Source organism: Sander lucioperca, chromosome 24, assembly GCF_008315115.2.
Source record: "Sander lucioperca isolate FBNREF2018 chromosome 24, SLUC_FBN_1.2, whole genome shotgun sequence".
Classification (NCBI taxonomy): domain Eukaryota; kingdom Metazoa; phylum Chordata; class Actinopteri; order Perciformes; family Percidae; genus Sander; species Sander lucioperca.
The window spans coordinates 1,094,543-1,114,243 of NC_050196.1; the positions used below are offsets into that span (position 1 = coordinate 1,094,543).

General features: G+C 41.7%; 2 protein-coding genes across 20 annotated transcripts in view; both read left to right on the forward strand.

The window, feature by feature from the left end:
* The window catches only part of LOC116066758 (cytochrome P450 20A1), a 13,388-nt gene extending 9,469 nt beyond the window's left edge, over positions 1-3,919 (forward strand). Inside the window, exons 10-13 of the mRNA XM_031322920.2 lie at positions 265-376; positions 1,188-1,252; positions 3,030-3,119; positions 3,758-3,919. Of these exons, the coding sequence (XP_031178780.1) occupies positions 265-376; positions 1,188-1,252; positions 3,030-3,119; positions 3,758-3,908 (418 nt within the window). The 3' untranslated portion in view covers positions 3,909-3,919. The remainder of the gene's footprint in view (positions 1-264; positions 377-1,187; positions 1,253-3,029; positions 3,120-3,757) is intronic.
* A 1,965-nt stretch (positions 3,920-5,884) lies between these two features.
* Positions 5,885-19,701, forward strand: part of abi2b (abl-interactor 2b) — a 28,809-nt gene continuing 14,992 nt past the window's right edge. For 10 of the 19 annotated variants that reach the window (XM_035998433.1, XM_031322914.2, XM_031322916.2 and 7 more), the window contains exons 1-4: positions 5,885-6,078; positions 13,689-13,856; positions 14,487-14,663; positions 18,070-18,176. In XM_035998433.1, coding sequence (XP_035854326.1) covers positions 5,962-6,078; positions 13,689-13,856; positions 14,487-14,663; positions 18,070-18,176 — 569 coding nt within the window. In that variant the 5' untranslated portion in view covers positions 5,885-5,961. Of the gene's footprint in view, positions 6,079-13,688; positions 13,857-14,486; positions 14,664-16,840; positions 16,859-18,069; positions 18,177-19,701 lie in introns of all 19 variants that reach the window. The other 9 variants (XM_035998431.1, XM_035998435.1, XM_031322913.2 and 6 more) reach the window with 1 other exon arrangement.

A 19,701-nucleotide genomic window follows, 5' to 3' on the forward strand; every position in this document is an offset into this window, starting at 1 on the left:
TAATGTTGTCAGACACTTAGAATAATAGTAACGTGGACGTAAATTGAAGCTGCACAATTGCAAAATAACTTACACTGCAGCTTGTTTCGCTGACTGCCGTCTGCAGCGATCTCGCTTAATCCTGGACCAACGTCAAAGATTGTTGTTCCCATCAGTCACTTAGACACAAACACATAGAAAAATAGTGACCAGGTGGAAAAAAAACCCCGAAGTTCCCCTTAACAGAGAGGATTCTAATGTTATCCCTTTTACGTCCTTGGAAAGATACTGCCAGCAGGTCCTCAACGAGACGGTGAGGACCGCCAAGCTGACCCCCATCGCGGCTCGGCTTCAGGGAGTGGAGGGCAAAGTCGATCAGCATGTCATCCCCAAAGAGGTATCTGGTTCCCTGCTGTCTGTGGCTCTCTGCTGCGGGTGGAAGAAGTATTCCCATCATCTACTTAAACATAGAACATAACTGATATGTATGTATGTGCAGATTTCAGTGCAGGATAGAGTCACATTGTTGCAGAGATTTCAGGCCAGCGGTGGAAGAAGTATTCAGATCCTTTACTTCAGTAAAACTACTAATACTAATACCACACTGAAGTCCTGCATTGGAAATGTAACTTAAAAGTCTGTGTCATCAGGGAAATGTAGTTCAAGTATTCCAAGTAAAGAACTCTCCTCCCATGTTAGAAAGTGTAAAGGATCCAACCAGTTGTGTGTTTAATGGTCTAATCATCTCAGCTGGACTTGTAGCCGTTATATTCTTGGCTAGTTTACTTTAGAATAAAACATCAGATTTTATAAACTACATGTGTTCTGTGTGCAGGAATCTTAACGTGTAAAGTAACTAAAGCTGTAACAGATGAATGTAGTGGAGTAAAAAGTACAATATTTCTCTCTGAAATGTAGCGGAGTAGAAGTAGAAAGTGGCATGAAAAGAAAAAAGACTCAAGTAAAGTACAAGTACCTCAACATTTGGTACTTAAGTACAGCACTGGAGTAAATGTACTTAGTTACATTCCACCGCAGGCTCTCTGTCTGTGTATTTCTACTCAGCTCATCACTAAACTGTTACAGTCGGACAATCAGTTTAGTGCAGTCTTGAGAAGATAAACAATGATTATGCGGGTGATAACAAAATGGTTAAAGGGGTTATGAAAAGAAATGCAAATCACAGTTTTGTGCTTGCCATATTTCAGACTTTGGTCATCTACGCTTTGGGAGTGGTCCTGCAAGATTCGGACACCTGGAGCACCCCATACAGGTTCACTTCACATACATTTACATTTACTTGGGACAGGTTCATCCAGGGGTGATATTGGCCCTTTTTTCTTTTTGCTGAAGAACCCCTAAACTTGATCCCAAAAAAATAAATAATCGTGTTAATCTATTGTGAGCTAAGGAGTTCTGCTCTAGTAATATCACAGCACCGTGAAACTAAACCCAGAATCTAGACGCTGAGATCATTCAGAGAAAAATTCTGAGCCCATTTTCAGAAAATAGTGCCAGTCAGCCATTAGTCAAAATTGCGTAAATCTCTAATTTTCCAAAGTTATTGATATTGCATTTTGGAAATTTCTGCTTATCCATAGATACAGTAAATATCCAATTTTATTTGTAATACCACCTTTACCTTTTGTAGTAATGGCCCTGTGGCTCCGCATTAACACAAGTTTTCTCAGAATTGTTGGGGTCCCTCTAGTTACATAATTCAGTGTTTCCCCTCTCACGATGCTCCAAAAATGATGTTAAAATGCACAGTTGGCACAGTAGAATAATGTTAAAAGGGGATGCAGGCACCCCTACAACTCTGATCCCAGAACCGCCCCTGGGTTCATCAGATCATTTCAAAATTGCTGTCCATAATTTACTGGGTGGGTGGCGGTGTCTGGACTACAAGGCCGTCGGTTCAAATCCTGAAATCCAGGCTCCATCCGAAAAAGTGAGAAATGCCGGATACGTATGCATCCCCCTTGTAAATTAATGAATACAATACAGTTGCAGTACACTGTACAAACATAAAACAATTACAGAACAACTCAAAGTGCACATGTACATTCAGAATACATGGACACATTTCTATGGAGCGTAATATTTGAATGCAGTTTTTTCCTAATTCTGTCCTAACAAATGGAATATTTAGGATCAAGGAATCACTAGTGGGAGCATATCTAATAGTGCGAGTGCCATAGGGATACGATTTAAAATTCAGCAAGCTTGTTAAATATACAGGCAGTTGTGTAACCCTCCTGTTGTCCTCGGGTCAAATTTGACCCGTTTTCAAAGTTTCTATGTCAGAAACATGGCTTTCTTCTCAACCAAATTTCCTAAAAATAACCTGGATGGTTCCATACGCTAATTGATGACCACTACTGTTCATGGTCTACCCGGGAGAAAATCTGGGATCATCCATAAACACATGTTTCTCTGACCTTAACGATTAGTCAAGATCATTCCTAATCGCTGCTTATTTTTACTCAATAATTAGGCGTCATTTCATGTAAATGAGATTTATTCACCATCAGTTCGTAATAAGTTATGAAGTTGGCCAAAAAGATGTAACACGGAATTGGGTGATCATTTAGAGGTAGGGCTGGGTATCGTTCAAAAAAAATGTCGATACCGGTACCACTACAAATACTGTGACTTTGATACTTTTTTTCAATACTAATTTTATAAAACAAAAATGACTACAACAGTACACACTACGGCACAAATGTTTAATATGTTTTGATGTTCCTCTGTTCTGTTGTGATATTTTGCATATTTTATCACATTATTTCAGTGAGAACTCATAAGTAACTACAAATAACTAATGTTAGGGAAATCTGTTTGTTTTGTTACGCGTTGTATCGATATCGGCCTTAAAAATCCTTTTATCGGTCGGGCTCTAACTCAAAATAACTCCTGAAACGCTTTGAACACATGTTGCTTGTTCAAATAGTTTGACAGCGTCACAGAGTAGGGTTCATCTTTCAGGTTTAAAATATCGATATGTCCCAAATTTCTGATTACGGTTATTACTGTGACATCCCCCTCAGGTTTGACCCGGATCGATTTGAGGAGGAATCTGCCAGGAAGAGTTTCTGTCTGCTCGGATTCTCAGGGAATCAGACATGCCCGGAACTCAGGTAAAGAATACTTGTACTAAAACATATTAAAACATCATTATCCCGCCTGAGCGTAGCCTGAGCTAATGATGCATCGTGAGAAGAAGTAATGCTGAGAAAAACATGTTGTACTTTTGAACCCGCAGTGCGGCCATTTAGCTCCAAAACGGCTTGTAGACATTTTCGAAAACACTTCGAGCTGTGGCCGGGTTGGCTCAGTGGGTAGAGCGGGCGCACATGTGCTGAGAGGTTTGTGCCTCGACTCAGGGGTCCAGGGTTCGAGTCCGACCTGTGTCGGTTTCCTGCCTGTCTTCCCCCCCTCTCTCTCTCCCCTTTCTCACCTAGCTGTCCTGTCAAAATAAAGGCCCAAAAAAAGAATCTAAAAAACTAAATTAAAATAAATACACAAAAGAAGCTAATTGGACTTTGAACGTTCTGTTTTGGGGGTAAGAGTTTTGTAGAAAAGGCCGTAACATATCCCATTTCTTGGGGGGGCACCGAGGGGCCCACTGTAGCCCCGCCCCTGCCTACAGCGGGCCAGTTTTTCAGTCGTTTTTACAAGTTGAATTAAATGATTAGGATCAACTCTCTGTGTTTGGATGTCCTGTGTACTTCACTTTACATTTTCACAATCAGTTACATTTGGTCTCTTTTGACAGGTTTGCCTACACCGTCGCTACTGTCCTGCTCAGCACGTTGGTTCGCCAGCTGAAGCTTCACCAGTTGAAGGGACAGGTCATGGAAGTCCGATCTGAGCTGGTGTCCACGCCTAAGGACGAAACCTGGATTACCGTCAGCAGAAAAGACTAGAACTATTCTTGAAAAAAAACACAGGGGAGCAGAGCTGTATCTAAAAATGTATATATTTAACATCTTGATTAAAGGAATTACCACCACAGTATTTCTTAAATGTTGAGGATCCAGTCTGCCAGAGAAACATCATTTCTCACATTAACTCCTGTCTTTCTAAACAACGTTATGGTAGTTGACACTTTTGGGAATTAAACACAAAGGGTAACTACCAACCTGGCCCCCTATTTCCCTATGTGTTTGTGTCTAAGTGACTGATGGGAACAACAATCTTTGACATTGGTCCAGTATTAAGTGAGATCGCTGCAGTCGGCAGCGGCGAAACAAGCTACAATGTAAGTTAATAGGGCAATTGTGCACCTTCAATTTACGTCCACAAAAGTGCTTGTTTTACCGCTGACAGGCTCAGATTAATATTCTAAGTGTCTGGCAACATTAAGAAAAGGATTTCTAAGGAGGTCGACCTTTCTGTTAAAGGGTAAGATCCTTTTTTTTTTTTTAAACATAAAATCTTCCGCGAAATTCGCTAAATCAACCAGACTCCATGTAAATAAACAGTAATTTCAGCATCGTAAAACACACTTCATTCAAAGTCGACAGAAACAAAATAAAACTATGAAAAGCCGTTTTGCGTCGTCCTTCCACTTTTCCAACCATCACGACTCTAGTAATGGTTGAAATAAACACATAGTTTACCGATTTACATGTCAAAATATGTTGGCTCTATACACGCTAAAAGTATTGTTTTTTTTAAATGGAGTCTGGTGGGTTTAGCGCTAGCGACTTCAGAGCTGTTTCTGGTTAAACAGAAAGGTTTTAAAGGTCTATCTCTGTAGGGATCCTTTCCATAATGTTGACAGACACTTAGAATATTAATCTGAGCCTGTCAGCAATAAATAAAGCACTTTTAGTGGACAAAATTGACAATGCACATTTGCCCCATAGGTCTGTAGGGTTACATTACAGCGCGGTCTGCGGCTGCCGGTTACAGCGTTCACGCTAAATACTGGACCAATGTCAGAGATTGTTGTTGTTCCTATCAGTCACTTACACACAAAAACAGAAAAAACAGTAGTTACTCTTTAATTTGCATCAGTCCTGAAGGCACCACCACAGTATTTCCATAGATGTCTTTCTGGTGCTTTTAATTGTTCAGTAATCTGAGGCCTTAAGCACATTGTTACCTTGTGTGTTCACAGTTTCGATTTGCACTTATTGAAATATGTTCAAGGAGGGGAAACTGTGGTTTAATACTCTACGATGTAGAGAAAAACAACTTGTGCTGCCAAATGTTTTTCTATGATTCTTAGTGCAGTTTCCTTGAGTCACAAAATTCCCAAGAACACAGGGGCTCGTTTGTCCGTTGATATGGCTCTACGTGGCATTTAGACATTTCATTCCTTTTTTGAATTAAACACGGTTGCATCTTGCATTTTATTAAATACGTATGAGGATTCTGTATGCGTTTGTCGTTCTTTTATTTGAATTTGCCCTAAGTCACAAGCAAGTTTCTTAAATCAAATAAAGGGAGTTTAGTTTGTATCAGTGGAGAATAGCAATGTCACTCGTTATAAATCCGGTTTCAGCCTGAATGTCGACATTTTTTTACTGAATTAATTATTACATACACCCTCAGCTAATATGTGCTTCTGAAGGGCCCTTGGGCAAGACTGTATTTCCTCACATGATCCAGGCCTGCTGCTCTCTAAATAAGCCTGTGGAGAAGGAGTGATACAATAATTTCAAAAAAAGGGACCATCCAAGGGAGATAAAGTTTTATTACAAGTATTTTATTCACGGAGTTTGGTATCCCTGAACTGGAAACTAATAAACATGTAACTACATTAAACCTATTTGCTTAACACAAAAGCATTTTTTTTTGCCAATTGGGAGTCTGCTGTAATGCATTTCTTATTCATTTTGGGAACCCCTGCTCTCCAGCAGGAGAGCCCTGCAGTACCGTATACGACCGGCGGTGGCGCCAGAGAGCTCTCCCCCACACATACACACACATACACATACACATACACGCCGCTCCGCTAAAGATGTGAAAATGGCGGAGCTACAAATGCTTTTAGAAGAGGAGATTCCAGCAGGACGAAGCGCACTACTAGACAGTTTCACCAATTTGGAAAGAGTCGCGGAGTACTGCGAAAGCAACTATGTCCAGGTAGGCTGCCACATTGTGTGGAAGAAAAGACGGTGTAGTTTGTTTGTTTTGGACATCACGCTGGTGGCGAACTGATGCTAGGCTAGCTGCTGCTAGGCTAGCTGTGGCTAGCGCTGCCGATGTGATGGGGGAAAAAAAAAACAACAACCCGCTGCCATTCTAACATATAAGTTGTAAGGCAACAACGCTGCTTATGTTGTGGGTTCATACTTCCATCGACATAACATTGTGTGCGGCTCGTACATCCACCGTGGACTATCGCGTTAGCCAGCTTGCTAGCCAGCTGCTCGGCATCACCCCACGGTGTAAATAACCAAACAGGCACCGTGAAAATCAATCTATATCTGCTCTCTGCGGGATCAATCGCTACCTCTGCGGACAGCTGGTGCGATGTTGGACGTGGTATCAAACCAGGTTAATATGCGATGAGCTTTGGTTTGACAGAAGATTACCAACAACATCTGACATATGATGTTGGACTGGAACACTGCGACTCTGCTCTCAACGTTGCATCAACATAATACACGTGATTTATGGGTTTTAACCCCCACGAAAATGCTCAATTTAAAGCCGATATAGCTGTGATTTCCTTATTCCATTCATGCATTGCTCCTCAGCTTGGGAGAGACAGTGTAATGTTGCAACTCTGAACGTTTTCTGTGAAAGAGGTGACTCATTTTTCTGTTGACTTGCATAGCTCTGTGTGTGTGTGTGTGTGTGTGTGTGTGTGTGTGTGTGTGTGTGTGTGTGTGTGTGTGTGTGCGCGGGGTCAGTCCCATTCAGAGCTTCTGATGTGTAGTGTTCTGCAGGTGAGAGCAGTGTTGGTCACCTGATCCCATACTTTTACAGGCCTGCTATCGCATGGGATTGAAATGTGTTAGTTAAGAGAGGTTTTTCGACAAGGTGTGATACTGAAATCTGCCATCCTTGATAAACAGGTCTGATCTGGTCTGACAGGTTGCTCTGGGAAGGCGGCAGCGGCCCTCAGATGATCATGACAGCTTGCTGTCTGGCAGCCTGCCCTGGTTTTCTTCTCACCCTGCAAGCTTTTCTCAGCTGCTGTCAGATGGGTATTAACCACTCGTAGATCAGCCGGACAAAAGTATTGGTCGGAAGGGATATTTAGCGGAATACTTCACTTCTAATTTACAGCATCCATGTCCATAAATCTAGCTTTCTTGTAACATTGGTCAGGGACAGTGGTGGACACTTGTTGTAGGGATCAGCCAAACTTAACTTTATCGGTTATCGGGCAAATAAAACGCTGGTAGTTGAACTTGTAAGGTGGTTTTCATAATCTTGAGAAATAGGATAGACCAATAAACCATAATGCAATTTCCCCCCCCATACATTTGGTGTCTCTTTGGGGTTGTTTTGCGTCTCTTTTCTGTCATCAACATTGACTTTCCACAAGTTATTTTGTGTGCCCACAGTTCCTTTCAACAACCAGTTGATCAACACCGGTAGTAGCAGTAGCTCAGTCTGTAGGGAGTTGGGTTGGGAACCGGAAGGCTCGCTGGTTCAAGTCCCCCATACGGACCAAAGCATGGTGGTGGACTGGTAGCTGGAGAGGTGCCAGTTCACCTCCTGGGCACTGCCAAGGTCCTCTAGTCTTGAGCAAGGCACCGAACCCCCAAAACTGCTCAGGGCGCCTTTCCATGGGCAGCTCCCTCACTCTGACATCTCTGTAGTCAATCTCATATAGTGCTTGTATAGGTACTGAGCATGTGTGTGTGGAATTCAGGCCTGTGTGTAATAACTAGAGGTGTGAATCTTCACTGATCTCCCGATTCGATTACGATTATCATGTCTTCGATTCGATATCTCGATGGCGTCAAATACATTTTTCTATTACATATAGAAAACATTCTGTGCATTAGTGCTAAATACATTGGATACAGCACTGAGCACACGGCACTTACTGAATGTGCAAAACATAACAGAATATGTAAACAGAAATGTTGTCAAATTGTAAACAGAAATAATCGATTATGGCCTGGCCGATTATCGATGCAGCATCGTCCGTGTCCACGATTCGATGCATCGATTATTTGATTAATTTCAACATCTCTAGTAATAACAGAGTGAAAACATTGTAATTTCCCTTGCAGGATTAATAAAGTATACATTATTATTATTATTATTATTATTATTATTAAAAACGTTTAGGTAGAAACTTTCAGGTAATTTGTCTTTGATCTTATACATTATTTCTGTTCTACCAAGTTTGTTGTATTTTAGCAGAATACTGAAAGCAGCCGAAATGCAGAACACGTAAGTAATTAGTTATCGAGATATTCAATGTTATCGCATATTTTCCTCCTATTGTTCAGCCTCTCAGCTAAGCTAAGCCTCTCAGTATATGTGCGCCCGCTCTACCCACTGAGCCAACCCGGCCACCACATGCATTTTCATTTTCATTTCAAATTAATTGGACTCATTTAAAAACAACTTTTAGGTATGTTTTTTGGGTAGACCCTTTCAGGTAATGTGTCTTTGACCTTCTGTTCTACCAAGCTTTTAATTTGATAAACCGATCGGCCGATACAGAGTACCGATCCGATACTATTGTGTCATATATTTCATTATGTTTCTCAGGCATAAAATACAACGTTCTGTGGCTAGTAGGTTGCTGGTCCCATGCATCCATTCTCTCCTTCCGAAAATGATATCGCCCTGTCTATTAGCACAGTGTAGCCAGTGGATCACAACATGTCTCTGTTCTGCGCTGCGGGCAGCAGCTACTCTCATGACTTTTGCCACATGAACCTGTTTGTCTCCATGCTCCGAGCAATGCTGCGCCCTCCACACGCCTTTTTTAAATGATGCTGTTTGTGCGCAGGCTGTGTTCGATGATGTGTTGGATTGGATTGCATTGCAAATGTATCTTGCATCACAAGCTCATTCTGTTTCACGTAAAAGGGAATAGACATACACTCACCTAAAGGATTATTAGGAACACCATACTAAAACCCTGTTTTCTTAAAGGGGTGATAGAATGATTATATAGGGTATTTCACACTGTTCCTTAAGGTCTCCTATTGGTTGGGCTGAAAATTGCCCGAATGCTATTTTATGGGCCCTTAACTACCCTGTGAATATGGCTCTATTTGGAACAAGAGCTTTTCTTCCAAATATGGTATGCTCATGAATATTTGGATGAGCTGCGCGCTGATTGGTTTGAGCGAACCACATAGAAACACATTGGAGACGAGACAGCAGGTCTCATATTTCAGACACTGCAAAGTTATATATTGTTTGTCGGGCTATTTCGTTATTAAATTCACTTCTGATACGGTTTTATGCGAGAAATCAACTATATAAAGCTCAAATATGGGCCGTTTTACGAAAATTGATGGGTAATTGCAAATTTGGTAAGACGTGTTGGACTTTAGGAGCTCCACACAGTCTGACGAGAAAACGGCAACTTCACCCAGTGAAAGTCACCGTTTCTCGGCTACTGGACTACTGGAGCTCCGTGGAGCTCCGCGGAGCTGGCTGGCTGCCAGCTGCCGGCATAACTAGAGTATATTTAGTTTGCATTTCGTCACGCCACTTATATAACATCTGACCCAAGGTCTTATAAAGCTAACTATGGTGCCTGATTTCAATTTAATGCATTTTTGTGAACATTAGGGATTTCGTTAGCTGCTACTTTTCGCTTCAATCCTAGCTATGTGTACAGATCGCGGCTAGCTAGTTAGCTTCACTTTCGGCACAATTAAAGTATATTTACAGTTTGAATTTCGTCACGCCACTTATATAACATCTACCCCAAGGTCTTATAAAGCTAACTATGGTGTCCGATTTCAATTTAATGCATTTTTGTGAACATTATGGATTTCGTTAGCTGCTACTGTCCCTTCAATCCTATAGGTAAAGATCTAGCTGCAGGCCCTGGAGCTCCATCAGGGCCTCGGCATTTTGTAGTCCAGTAACCCAGAACCGGTGACTTTGCGCGGGTATGGAGCGCCGCAGGCTTCCCTTCGTGACGGAGATCCAGCTAGCTCACAGCGAGTCTATGAAGTAGGACACGCCGGGCGGCGAGGCAGCACCGGCCGCTGTCACGTAGCCTGCTGAGCTCCTGCTGAACTCCGACACACAAAATTTGCAATTAGCCATCAATTTTCGTAACACGGCCCGTATTTGACCTCTACATAGTTGATTTCTCGCATAAAAAAGTGAATTTAGTAATTAAATAGCGGACCTCTGGAGATCTGCATGACCTAGCTAGATTCAGAAGACTAAGCTGACCTCAGGTCAGTGGTGGAGCCTATGCAAATGTTGGGGCATGACAAAGACTAGGAGTTGGGATCCTGACGTCAGCATCCAGCTTTGTTGAGATTCGCCCGTTTTCAGCGGCAGTTTCAAAATGTGAGATTAGCAGAGGATAGGGGTATCAATGGGATTTTGAGCTTCTATGTATGTCCTATTTACCCTCCAAACTGTCGTTATTCAACTATGACAAGGTAAAATCGGTTTTGCATTCTATCACCCCTTTAATGTACAGGTTTTTCTTCTTCTTCAAAATAACCGCCCCGAAAATGATGAGGAGTTCAGGTGACTTGGTAAATGTAGGAATTTGAGCGCAGCGCCGCGTCACACACAGATGGCCACAGCGAGAATAGACACAGAACACACGTGGAGACCAATGTTGGGAAATGGAATGGAATGAGCAAATAAACAACATTGACATATTATTTCTATTTTTATATTTCTGGAACCTTTTTATGTGCAGAAAAAAAAAAATCCCCCTCCCCCCGTAAACGTCTCACAGGAGGGTTTCAAGCGAGCTTGTGTCCTTTTTTTTTTTTTTTTTTTTTTAAGGTTTCCCGTAATTCGAAGCACGTTTGACATGTTGTCAATATCTTAGAATGCAACAGAATTACAAATAAATCTATAGGAAGTCCTAGATTCTTTTTTTTGGGGGGGGTGGAGGTATCCTGACAGTCGCCTCAGTCGTTACTCTGCAGATTATTTCCCCAGATTTATCGATTTTAAAATGTCAAACTGTGAAAAATGCCCATCGCCGTTTTCATTGGAATGGCTCGTTTTGTCCGACCACCAGTCCAAAACCCAAAGATAATCAATTTACTATAATGTAAGACGAGGCGAAAATCCGCACGTTTTGAGAAGCAGGGACCATTGTGTAAAGCCGGCATATTTTTCACATCTAACGCGGTGATTTAAGGATTTATTTCGACCAAAATCCACAGGTGCGCTAGTAAACTTTATCTGCTGTAAGTGCTTGTCTAGTTAAATAACGGTACTACTAACGCATCCCATGAAACAAATTAATGCTGCAAATCCTCACACTTGAAGGGTAACTTCGTTTTTTTTCAACCTGGACCCTATTTTTTCATGTTTTTGTGTCTTAAGTGACTGATGGGAACAACCATCTTTGAAATTGGTCCAGTATTAAGCAAGACAAAACAAGCATTCATGTAAGTTATTGCGCACATTCAATTTACGTCCACAAAAGTGCTTGTTTTGCCGCTGACAGGCTCAGATTAATATTCTAAGCGTCTGACAATATTATGGAAAGGATTTCTAAGGAGGTCGACCTTTCTGTTAAAGAGGTAGATCCTTTTTTTTTAAACATAAAAACATTCGTGAAATTGCGTTCGCTAAACCCACCAGACTCCATGTAAATAAACAGGAATTTTAGCATCGTCAAACGCACTTCATTCAAAGTCGACGGAAACAAAATAAAACTACGAAAAGTTGCTTTGGATCATCTTTCCACTTTTCCAACCATCATAACTCTAGTTCTGGTTGAAATAAAACCCATAGTTTACCGATTTACATGTGAAAATATGTTGGCTCCATACACGCTGAAAGTGCTGATTATTTGAATGGAGTCACATAAAAACAGGAAAAAAAGGGTCCAGGCTGAAAGCATTTTTTGTGGCATTTTGGCAATGCATTGATAATAGTAAATATATATACATTCACCTAAACAATACTGATATACTCTACCTCAACCTCGCATGCTGCGATACATTCAGGGTCAGTAAAGAACACCGTTTCCCAGCAGAAACATTAGCAGATCCATCTGCCCTTTTGATGCTCTCGTTGATGTGCCCACACAGCCTCAGAGGCCTCCTTTCACGCTGCCTGCTCACTCCGCATTAAAGTTTGAACTTAAAATATACTGAAACCTTTGATGCAGCAGTTGCCCTCCATCCTGCTGGTGTTGGTATTTTTTAAATTTTTTCAGATGCATAACTAGATCTGGTCCCGGATTGTTAATTTTTTGATCCGCACTACACGGGATGATATTTTAGATTTTCAAATAACGAGAAATACGACATGCACTAGAAATGTGCAGGAATCCAGTGTTTTCCCTAGCTTTGTGGAAGACTTAGGTGCAGCATATTAGGCGGAGGTTTATGCATCCTTCCTCAAGAAAATGTTACGTTTTTCACACACAAAAAATGCAATTTCCCCACACATTTTGTGTCTCTTTGTGGGTTTTTGCGTCTCTTTGTAGTCGTGTTGTGTCTCTTTTTTGGTCATTTCTTTTTCTTCATGGTTGTTTTGGGTCTCTGTGGTCATTTGGCGACTCTTGGTAGTCGGTTTGTGTCTCTTTTTCACATCATTTTTGGACCTTTATTATCTTGATACCTGTATCTGGAAACGTTGGAAAAGCTAGAGCAGATAATAAATAACTCAAAAAACTTGCCAAAGCATGTCCAACTACAATCTGAGAGAAGTCTTTTAGTTACATTCATTCGGCTTTAGGTGCTGCCCAAAACATCTCGGGTGCTGCACCTGAACCTTACGATGGCAGGATGATCGCGGGATGAGCTTGTGGTCAAGGTTGCAGGTTTAAAAAACTTGTTTTCCAGAATGTCTTTGCATAAAGCCATTTTTGACCCTCATCGCTCTTTGACAGACTTCTTCCCTTGCAAACTCTCAAATGCAAAAAATGTGTCTAATGTCTAGGGTTGGGTACCGAAACGCGGTGCCAATAGGGCACCGGTTCCGATCTAAACGGTAGTAACGAGACCGAATAAAATGAAAATTTTGGTGCCTTATTTGGGTGCCTGAATTTACACTACACTCAACAGCAGGTAACGTTAGCCTAGCTTTAGCTAGCAGCTGGATTAAACAGGGTTAAAATGCTGTCAGTGTAAAGTGTGACTGTATTTCAACAGTCTGCAGCGCAGCAGATGCCGACGTCGGAAAAACACAGACGGTGCGTTCACTGAAACTGGTAACCTACAGCCTCGCGGTGCATTCAAAGTTATTTTAAAATACCCTTTTCCCATCTGGTGGTTGTTTTTGTCATTCAACAGCAATTTACTGGTGAAATAAGTTATTGTTTATTATAAGTTATAGCTATTACATTACTATTAAATCATTTAATTTTGACCATATGGCCGTAGTAATAAACAAGTTGTTCTTAAATGTCGCCGACTGTTGTTTAGTACCCTTCTTTTTTTTCTTCTTTTTTTAACTTTCTTAAAAAGTATCGGTTCATGCACCGGCACCGTTTTTAAAGTACCGCTTTAGCACCGGTATCGGAAAAAAAACAAACCATACCCAACCCTACTAATGTCCCACTTCTCTCTATGTTCTCCCCCATGTTTTTCGCTCTCATTCAGTCTCCAGACAAGCAGAGGGCGCTGGAGGAGACCAAGAACTACACCACCCAGTCTCTGGCCAGCGTCGCCTACCTGATCAACACGCTGGCCAACAATGTCCTCCAGATGCTGGACATCCAGGCCTCGCAGCTCCGCCGCATGGAGTCCTCCATCAACCACATCTCGCAGGTTGGCAACTGACATACCAAAAAAAAAATTACCCAAATTTTCTTTTTGGCATACGTGGCAAAAATACTGATTACTCCACCTTTTTAGGTTATGTCACAGATGGGGCTGGGTACCAAATTCAATACTTTTTAGGCACAGACTGAGATGCCTCTAAAGTATCGAGTATCGGAAAATGCCTCGTCATTCAGTACCTAAGGAGTGAATCTCATCGGCGTCGGAGAGCCAATCAGCATGCAGCATGCCTCTACCAAGATCTAATAATGTTTGTGATTGGCTGCCTAACGTTCCACGTCGTAGAGACACGCAGGAAGAACTCTACGTTACACAGAGACGGGGCTCACGTAGTCTGAGCTGGAACATAAATGAAAAGATTTGTGCCGTAATTTTGTAATTTCTTTGCGTTTTTTAAATTGGTATCGAAAAAAATATTGTTTAGGAACCGATATCAAAGTCACGGTATAGGTATCCTTACAGTATCCAGCCCTAGTCCATCCGTCTTCGCCCTAGTGACAGATACAAATCAAGCATCTCTACAACACATAAAACAAATTAGCAGTTATTTTCAAGTTGGAAAAGAAGCCAACGACTGAAGTGAAACAAAATGTCCGGCCCTCTGCCTCTCGTCCTCAGACGGTGGACATCCACAAAGAGAAGGTGGCCCGGCGGGAGATCGGCATCCTCACCACCAACAAGAACACGTCCCGCACGCACAAGATCATCGCCCCGGCCAATCCCGAGAGGCCTGTGCGCTACATCCGCAAGCCCATCGACTACAGCATGCTGGACGACATGGGCCACGGAGTCAAGGTAGTCATTTGCCCCCCCCCCCCTTTAATTCTGTCAATGAGACTTAATTGTGTGGATAAGTCACTGCTGTCAATGTAAACGGAAAGGTCTTAATTAAAGCTCTTGTTGGCCTCTAGTGATGGTACTTAAAGTGAAAGAAATTACTAGTGAAACACACCAGCCACAAGGCTATTCCTAAAAGTTAATGTGATAATTCGGTTACACTTTACTTGAAGGTATCTACATAAGAGTGACATGTTCTGTAGATACCTTCAAGTAAACGGTTACCGATAATTCTCAGTCTTTTGAAAAAATGGTTTTATGTTGCTCTAGAGCAGCGGCTTCCTATTTAGAAATAATTATAGGAAGAAAATAACAAAATGTTTGTTTTTCTACCCTTTGCTTTTTGTGTCAAGTACTGTGAAGTAGAGCTGGGCAATATATCGATATTATATCGATATCGTGATATGAGCCTAGATATCGTCTTAGATTCTGGATATCGTAATATGGCATAAGTGTAGTCTTTTCCTGGTTTTAAAGGCTGCATTACAGTAAGTTTGTCATTTTCTGAACTAACCAGACTGTTGTAACTGTTCTATTATTTGCCTTCACCCGCTTAGTCATTATATCCACATTACAGATGATTATTTATCAAAAATCTCATTGTGTAAATATTTTGTGAAAGCACCAATAGTCAACTGTACAATATCGTTGCGGGATATCGAGGTATTTGGTCAAAAATATCGTGATATTTGATTTTATCCATATCGCCCAGCCCTAGTGTGGTGTGTGTGTCCCCCCCCCCCCCCCCCACAGACCTCCAACAATGATCACCATTTGATTGAAACACTCTCAAAAAGTACTTCATATTAAGCCCCTGACACACTAACCCAACAGAAAAGGCGGTCGGACTGATCAGTCGGCTCCCCGAGGTCCAAAAAGTGCCTCGGAACACAGCGAAGAGACGCCGACTTCAGAGTACGTTCTGCGCGTGCGCGAGACGTAATGCGGCTCCATAACAGCAGGCGGCGCTAATCTGTATTGTCGCCCAAAAAAAATGAAAACCGGCAGCTGACTGGACGAACACGTCACGTGGGTCTGGCTGCTCCCGGATACACCCCTAATTTGAATATACCCTATTTGTCAGATGCAGAGTGTGATCAGATGTTAAGAGAAAAATCAATGACTCAAACTTTTCCGCGGGTTGGGAAACTAATGTCACCTAGGACATCATTCTGCTGAATATACTCTCACTCGTCACCTGCTACTGCTAAGGCCTCCTGCACACTGCCTGAGTGGCGTGAGCGTGTCAGCTGCGTGGCGTGTCTGTTTTTATTTCGGCTCCCATGGTAACAGGTTAGACCTTGCACGCTGCCTGCGTGACACGCACGTCTCAGGTGTGGCTCAAGCAGGCAAAACAGAACACGAAAAGATGTTTATATGTCATATTGACACGCATACATTTAATAAATGACGTGTTGATGTTTGAAAGTCTCTAGGTTTTGACATAAATGCAGATATAAATGTCATTTAAAAAAACAATAATAAATAATTATCAATTTTCAAATATTGCACCTGTCAATACAGGAGGAAATATTCTGTAGCCTATTTTGCCGTCAATACTGCCGACCTTGTCTTTGCTGTTATCAAATCAGGATATATTTATGTTTAGCATGAAGTATACTACTGCATTTTATCAATGGGAAAACATCCATGTGTACAGACGAGGCTAGCAGCAGCAGCAGCGCCGCGTCAAGACACGTTTTTGGTGTGCAAAGATATAGAAAATGCCACGCAGCCGCCACGCAACTGACGCGCAACAGAAACGCCACGCTCACGCCACGCAGCCAGTGTGCAGGAGGCCTAACAGATTCTTGTGCAATGATATATTTTTAGCTAATAAAATGGTGAAAGTGGCCGTTTTTGGAAAGCTAGTTTCCTACTGACTTTCTGAACAAGGACAAGCCTTTGTTTTTTCTCCAGAAAAATCCAGTCCTTAGCTTCAACCTCACAAAGAGCTCACAGAAGAAATTCCTCAGATTTTAACACTGGGTCTACTGTTGCCTGAGTTTGTATGTTCCACATGCATGAATAATTGTTTTTCTCTTCTCCCTCACACGCTAATTCTCTGATTCTTCTTCTTCTTCTTCTTCTCTCTCTTTCTGCTCGCCTTATTTTATCTTTATAATCAACCGTAGTGGTTGCAAAGGTTTAAGGTAAGACTTTCAAAGTAAGAGCCTCAAACAAGAGGTTTTATTTTGTGATTTATTTTTATTTGTAAAGTGTTTTTTGTTTTGAATTGCTGTGAGAGCTGTCTTTTTTTTTTTTTTTTTTTTTTCTTTCTTTCTTTAGAATTTATAATTTGTATTGATCCCCAATGGGGAAATTACAATGTACACTCTGTTGTTATTTTACACTACACACAGGCCTACATTTTAACGAGTTTGTTTGCTATTAAAAGATTAGTAATATCGCTCATTGCTGTCTTGTCGAGAGTAAGATGAGGGGATAGATGCATTCTCATGTCTGTCAATATGACGCTAGAGGCGCTTAGCATAAAGACTGCCCCGGGTCTGTCAAAAGGTAACAAAATCCACCCACTAGCACCTTTTTAAAGGCCACTATTACGATGCTGTATCTGGTTTGTTTTAATCCGTACAACTAAGTGTGAAAGTATGAAAACGACAAGTTGCAGTTTTACAGTTTGTACACATAGTCTTTATTGTCATTGTACGTGTACAAAGAAATTGAAAGCAGTCTTTTCAGTGCAAAACATCAGTGAAAGTGCAAAACCGATAAAAAAAAATATAAGTCTCTAAAGTCCCTATAAAAATATATATAAAGAGGTAGCTTATTTGGTAAAAAGGAAAGTTCAAACCCAACACACAGGCATAAGATAAGATGAAACGTTATTGTCTGTTCACACAGAAAATGTTCTTGCATCGTCTGCTCCAACAATCAACAGATACCGTAAAAAAACATGTGTATGGTCACCCAAACAACATCACACACACACACACACACACACACACACACACACACACACACACACACCACATCCAAACATGTAATATGTATGACCCATACCACCCAAACAAGACCTTCACTGCACGATTCACCCTTAAATTCACAACTCAAGTGGCATTAAGTTCAATTATGGTTATGGAGGTGCTAGTAGGTGGATGCTTTTGACCTTTTTGACCGAGCCAGACTAGCTGTTTCTAATCATTATGCTAACTCTGAGACTCCTCCATTGTCTCATTTAACTTGGCGGCAAAGTGAATAAATATAATTGTCCAAAAAAGTTCCTTAAAGACAGGCTTATGTTGCGAAAGCTTTTCATTTTTTATGTTTTAATTGCTCTGATTCTGAAGTCCCTTTGGGTTAAACGACATGTTTCTCACAACCGTTGTTCTCCCTCCCGTAGGCCAGCGCTCAGAACATGAAGGCCGGCGGCGGCGGCGGACTCCCTCGCACAAACCCCCCAACACAGAAGCCCCCCAGCCCGCCCATGTCGGGGAAAGGGACCCTTGGGTATGTTAATGGTGTTTCAGACGGACCTACGGAGTTGTGGTGGTCAGAGGCTGAATGTAGCGGTGCTTTTTTTGTGGTTTTGGGAACCTAACACCCGAGCCTACCAGATGGGCCTGGTTGCTCCCTGTTTCATCATCACCCCTCTTACCTCCTTCATTAGTCTCCTTGGGTTAGTTCAAAAGGCACTTCAGTGCCAGTTCTCTGTGCAGTGGTATTCCTCGCTTCGCTTCGACTCTGTGCTGCTGAGACTCAGTCGGCGGCATCCCTTTTTAAGAAGCTTCTCAGCCTAATTTGTCCTCCCTCTCTCTCCATACGTAGGAGAGATTTTTCACACCAAACGGCATGCTGAAATTAGGCTTGGTTATGGTTTCTTCTTGCACGTAAACGTACTATATATACCTGCGTAAGGCTTTACTGTCCAAGACTTGACAACATGTAAAAAAAAAAAACGTTAATTCTTTCATCTTAATCCATCACGTGTTCAATTCTCAATGCTCGCCTCTTAAAGGAACACACCAACTTATTGGGACTTTAGCTTATTCACCGTGACCCCCAGAGTTAGATAAGTCCATACATACCTTTCTCATCTCCGTGCGTGTCGTAACTCTGTCTGACGCACCCACCGGTAGCTTAGCCTAGCACAGATCCTGAAGGTAATCGGTTCTCGAGCAGATCAGCAGTGCTTCGCCTTTCTGAGAATATAGTTCCCAGTATGTATACGGTTAGCAGACGGCTGTGTCTCATGTTATGTTGTTTTTTGTACACGCTGTGACTATACAAATCACAACATGTAAATAGGAACATGTTGGCGTTATTTTGTCACTTATTCGGAGCAGTAGGCTAATTGGAAATGATTACCTTCAGGATCTGTGCTAGGCTAAGCTACCGGTGGAACTGTCGGACAGAGTTACGACACGCACGGAAATGAGAAGGGTACGTATGGACTTATCTAACTCTGGGGGTTACGGTGAATAAGATAAGTCCCAATAAGTCGGCGTGTTCCTTTTAAAACAAACTTTTGTCGAAATACTTTTTTACGGTGAGATTTTAGATGAATAATCAGTCATGTCATGTGGTGAACTGTTTCCAGTGAAATTAGAGAGAGAAAATAAGTATTTCTTTCCAGCTATATACTGACACGCATGTTTACACGCGTGCACAAAAATAGCGCAATGTTAAAACAAGTCTGCAATTCTTCAAATGATATTCCCTCAAAATGTTTCACAACAGATTTTCCTAGAAAATGGAATCAGTACTGCTTGTTATCATGAATTTAGACAAGGTGATTGTGCATCACCATACGTGATTTCATGGCGATATATGATTCCGTTGAAAGACTAGAAATGATCCTGTTGATTATTGCCCAGGCCTAGTTTAAACTGTTCATGTTGTTTTCCCATCTTGTCTCTTAAGTGCTCATGAGCCCAGAGATGGGGATGTGTTTCTGTTCCGTGTCTCTGACTGTTGGAGGTGTCTCTTGTCCCACAGGATCTCTGCTAGTGCCGCACGTAATGTTTGTTGTCCC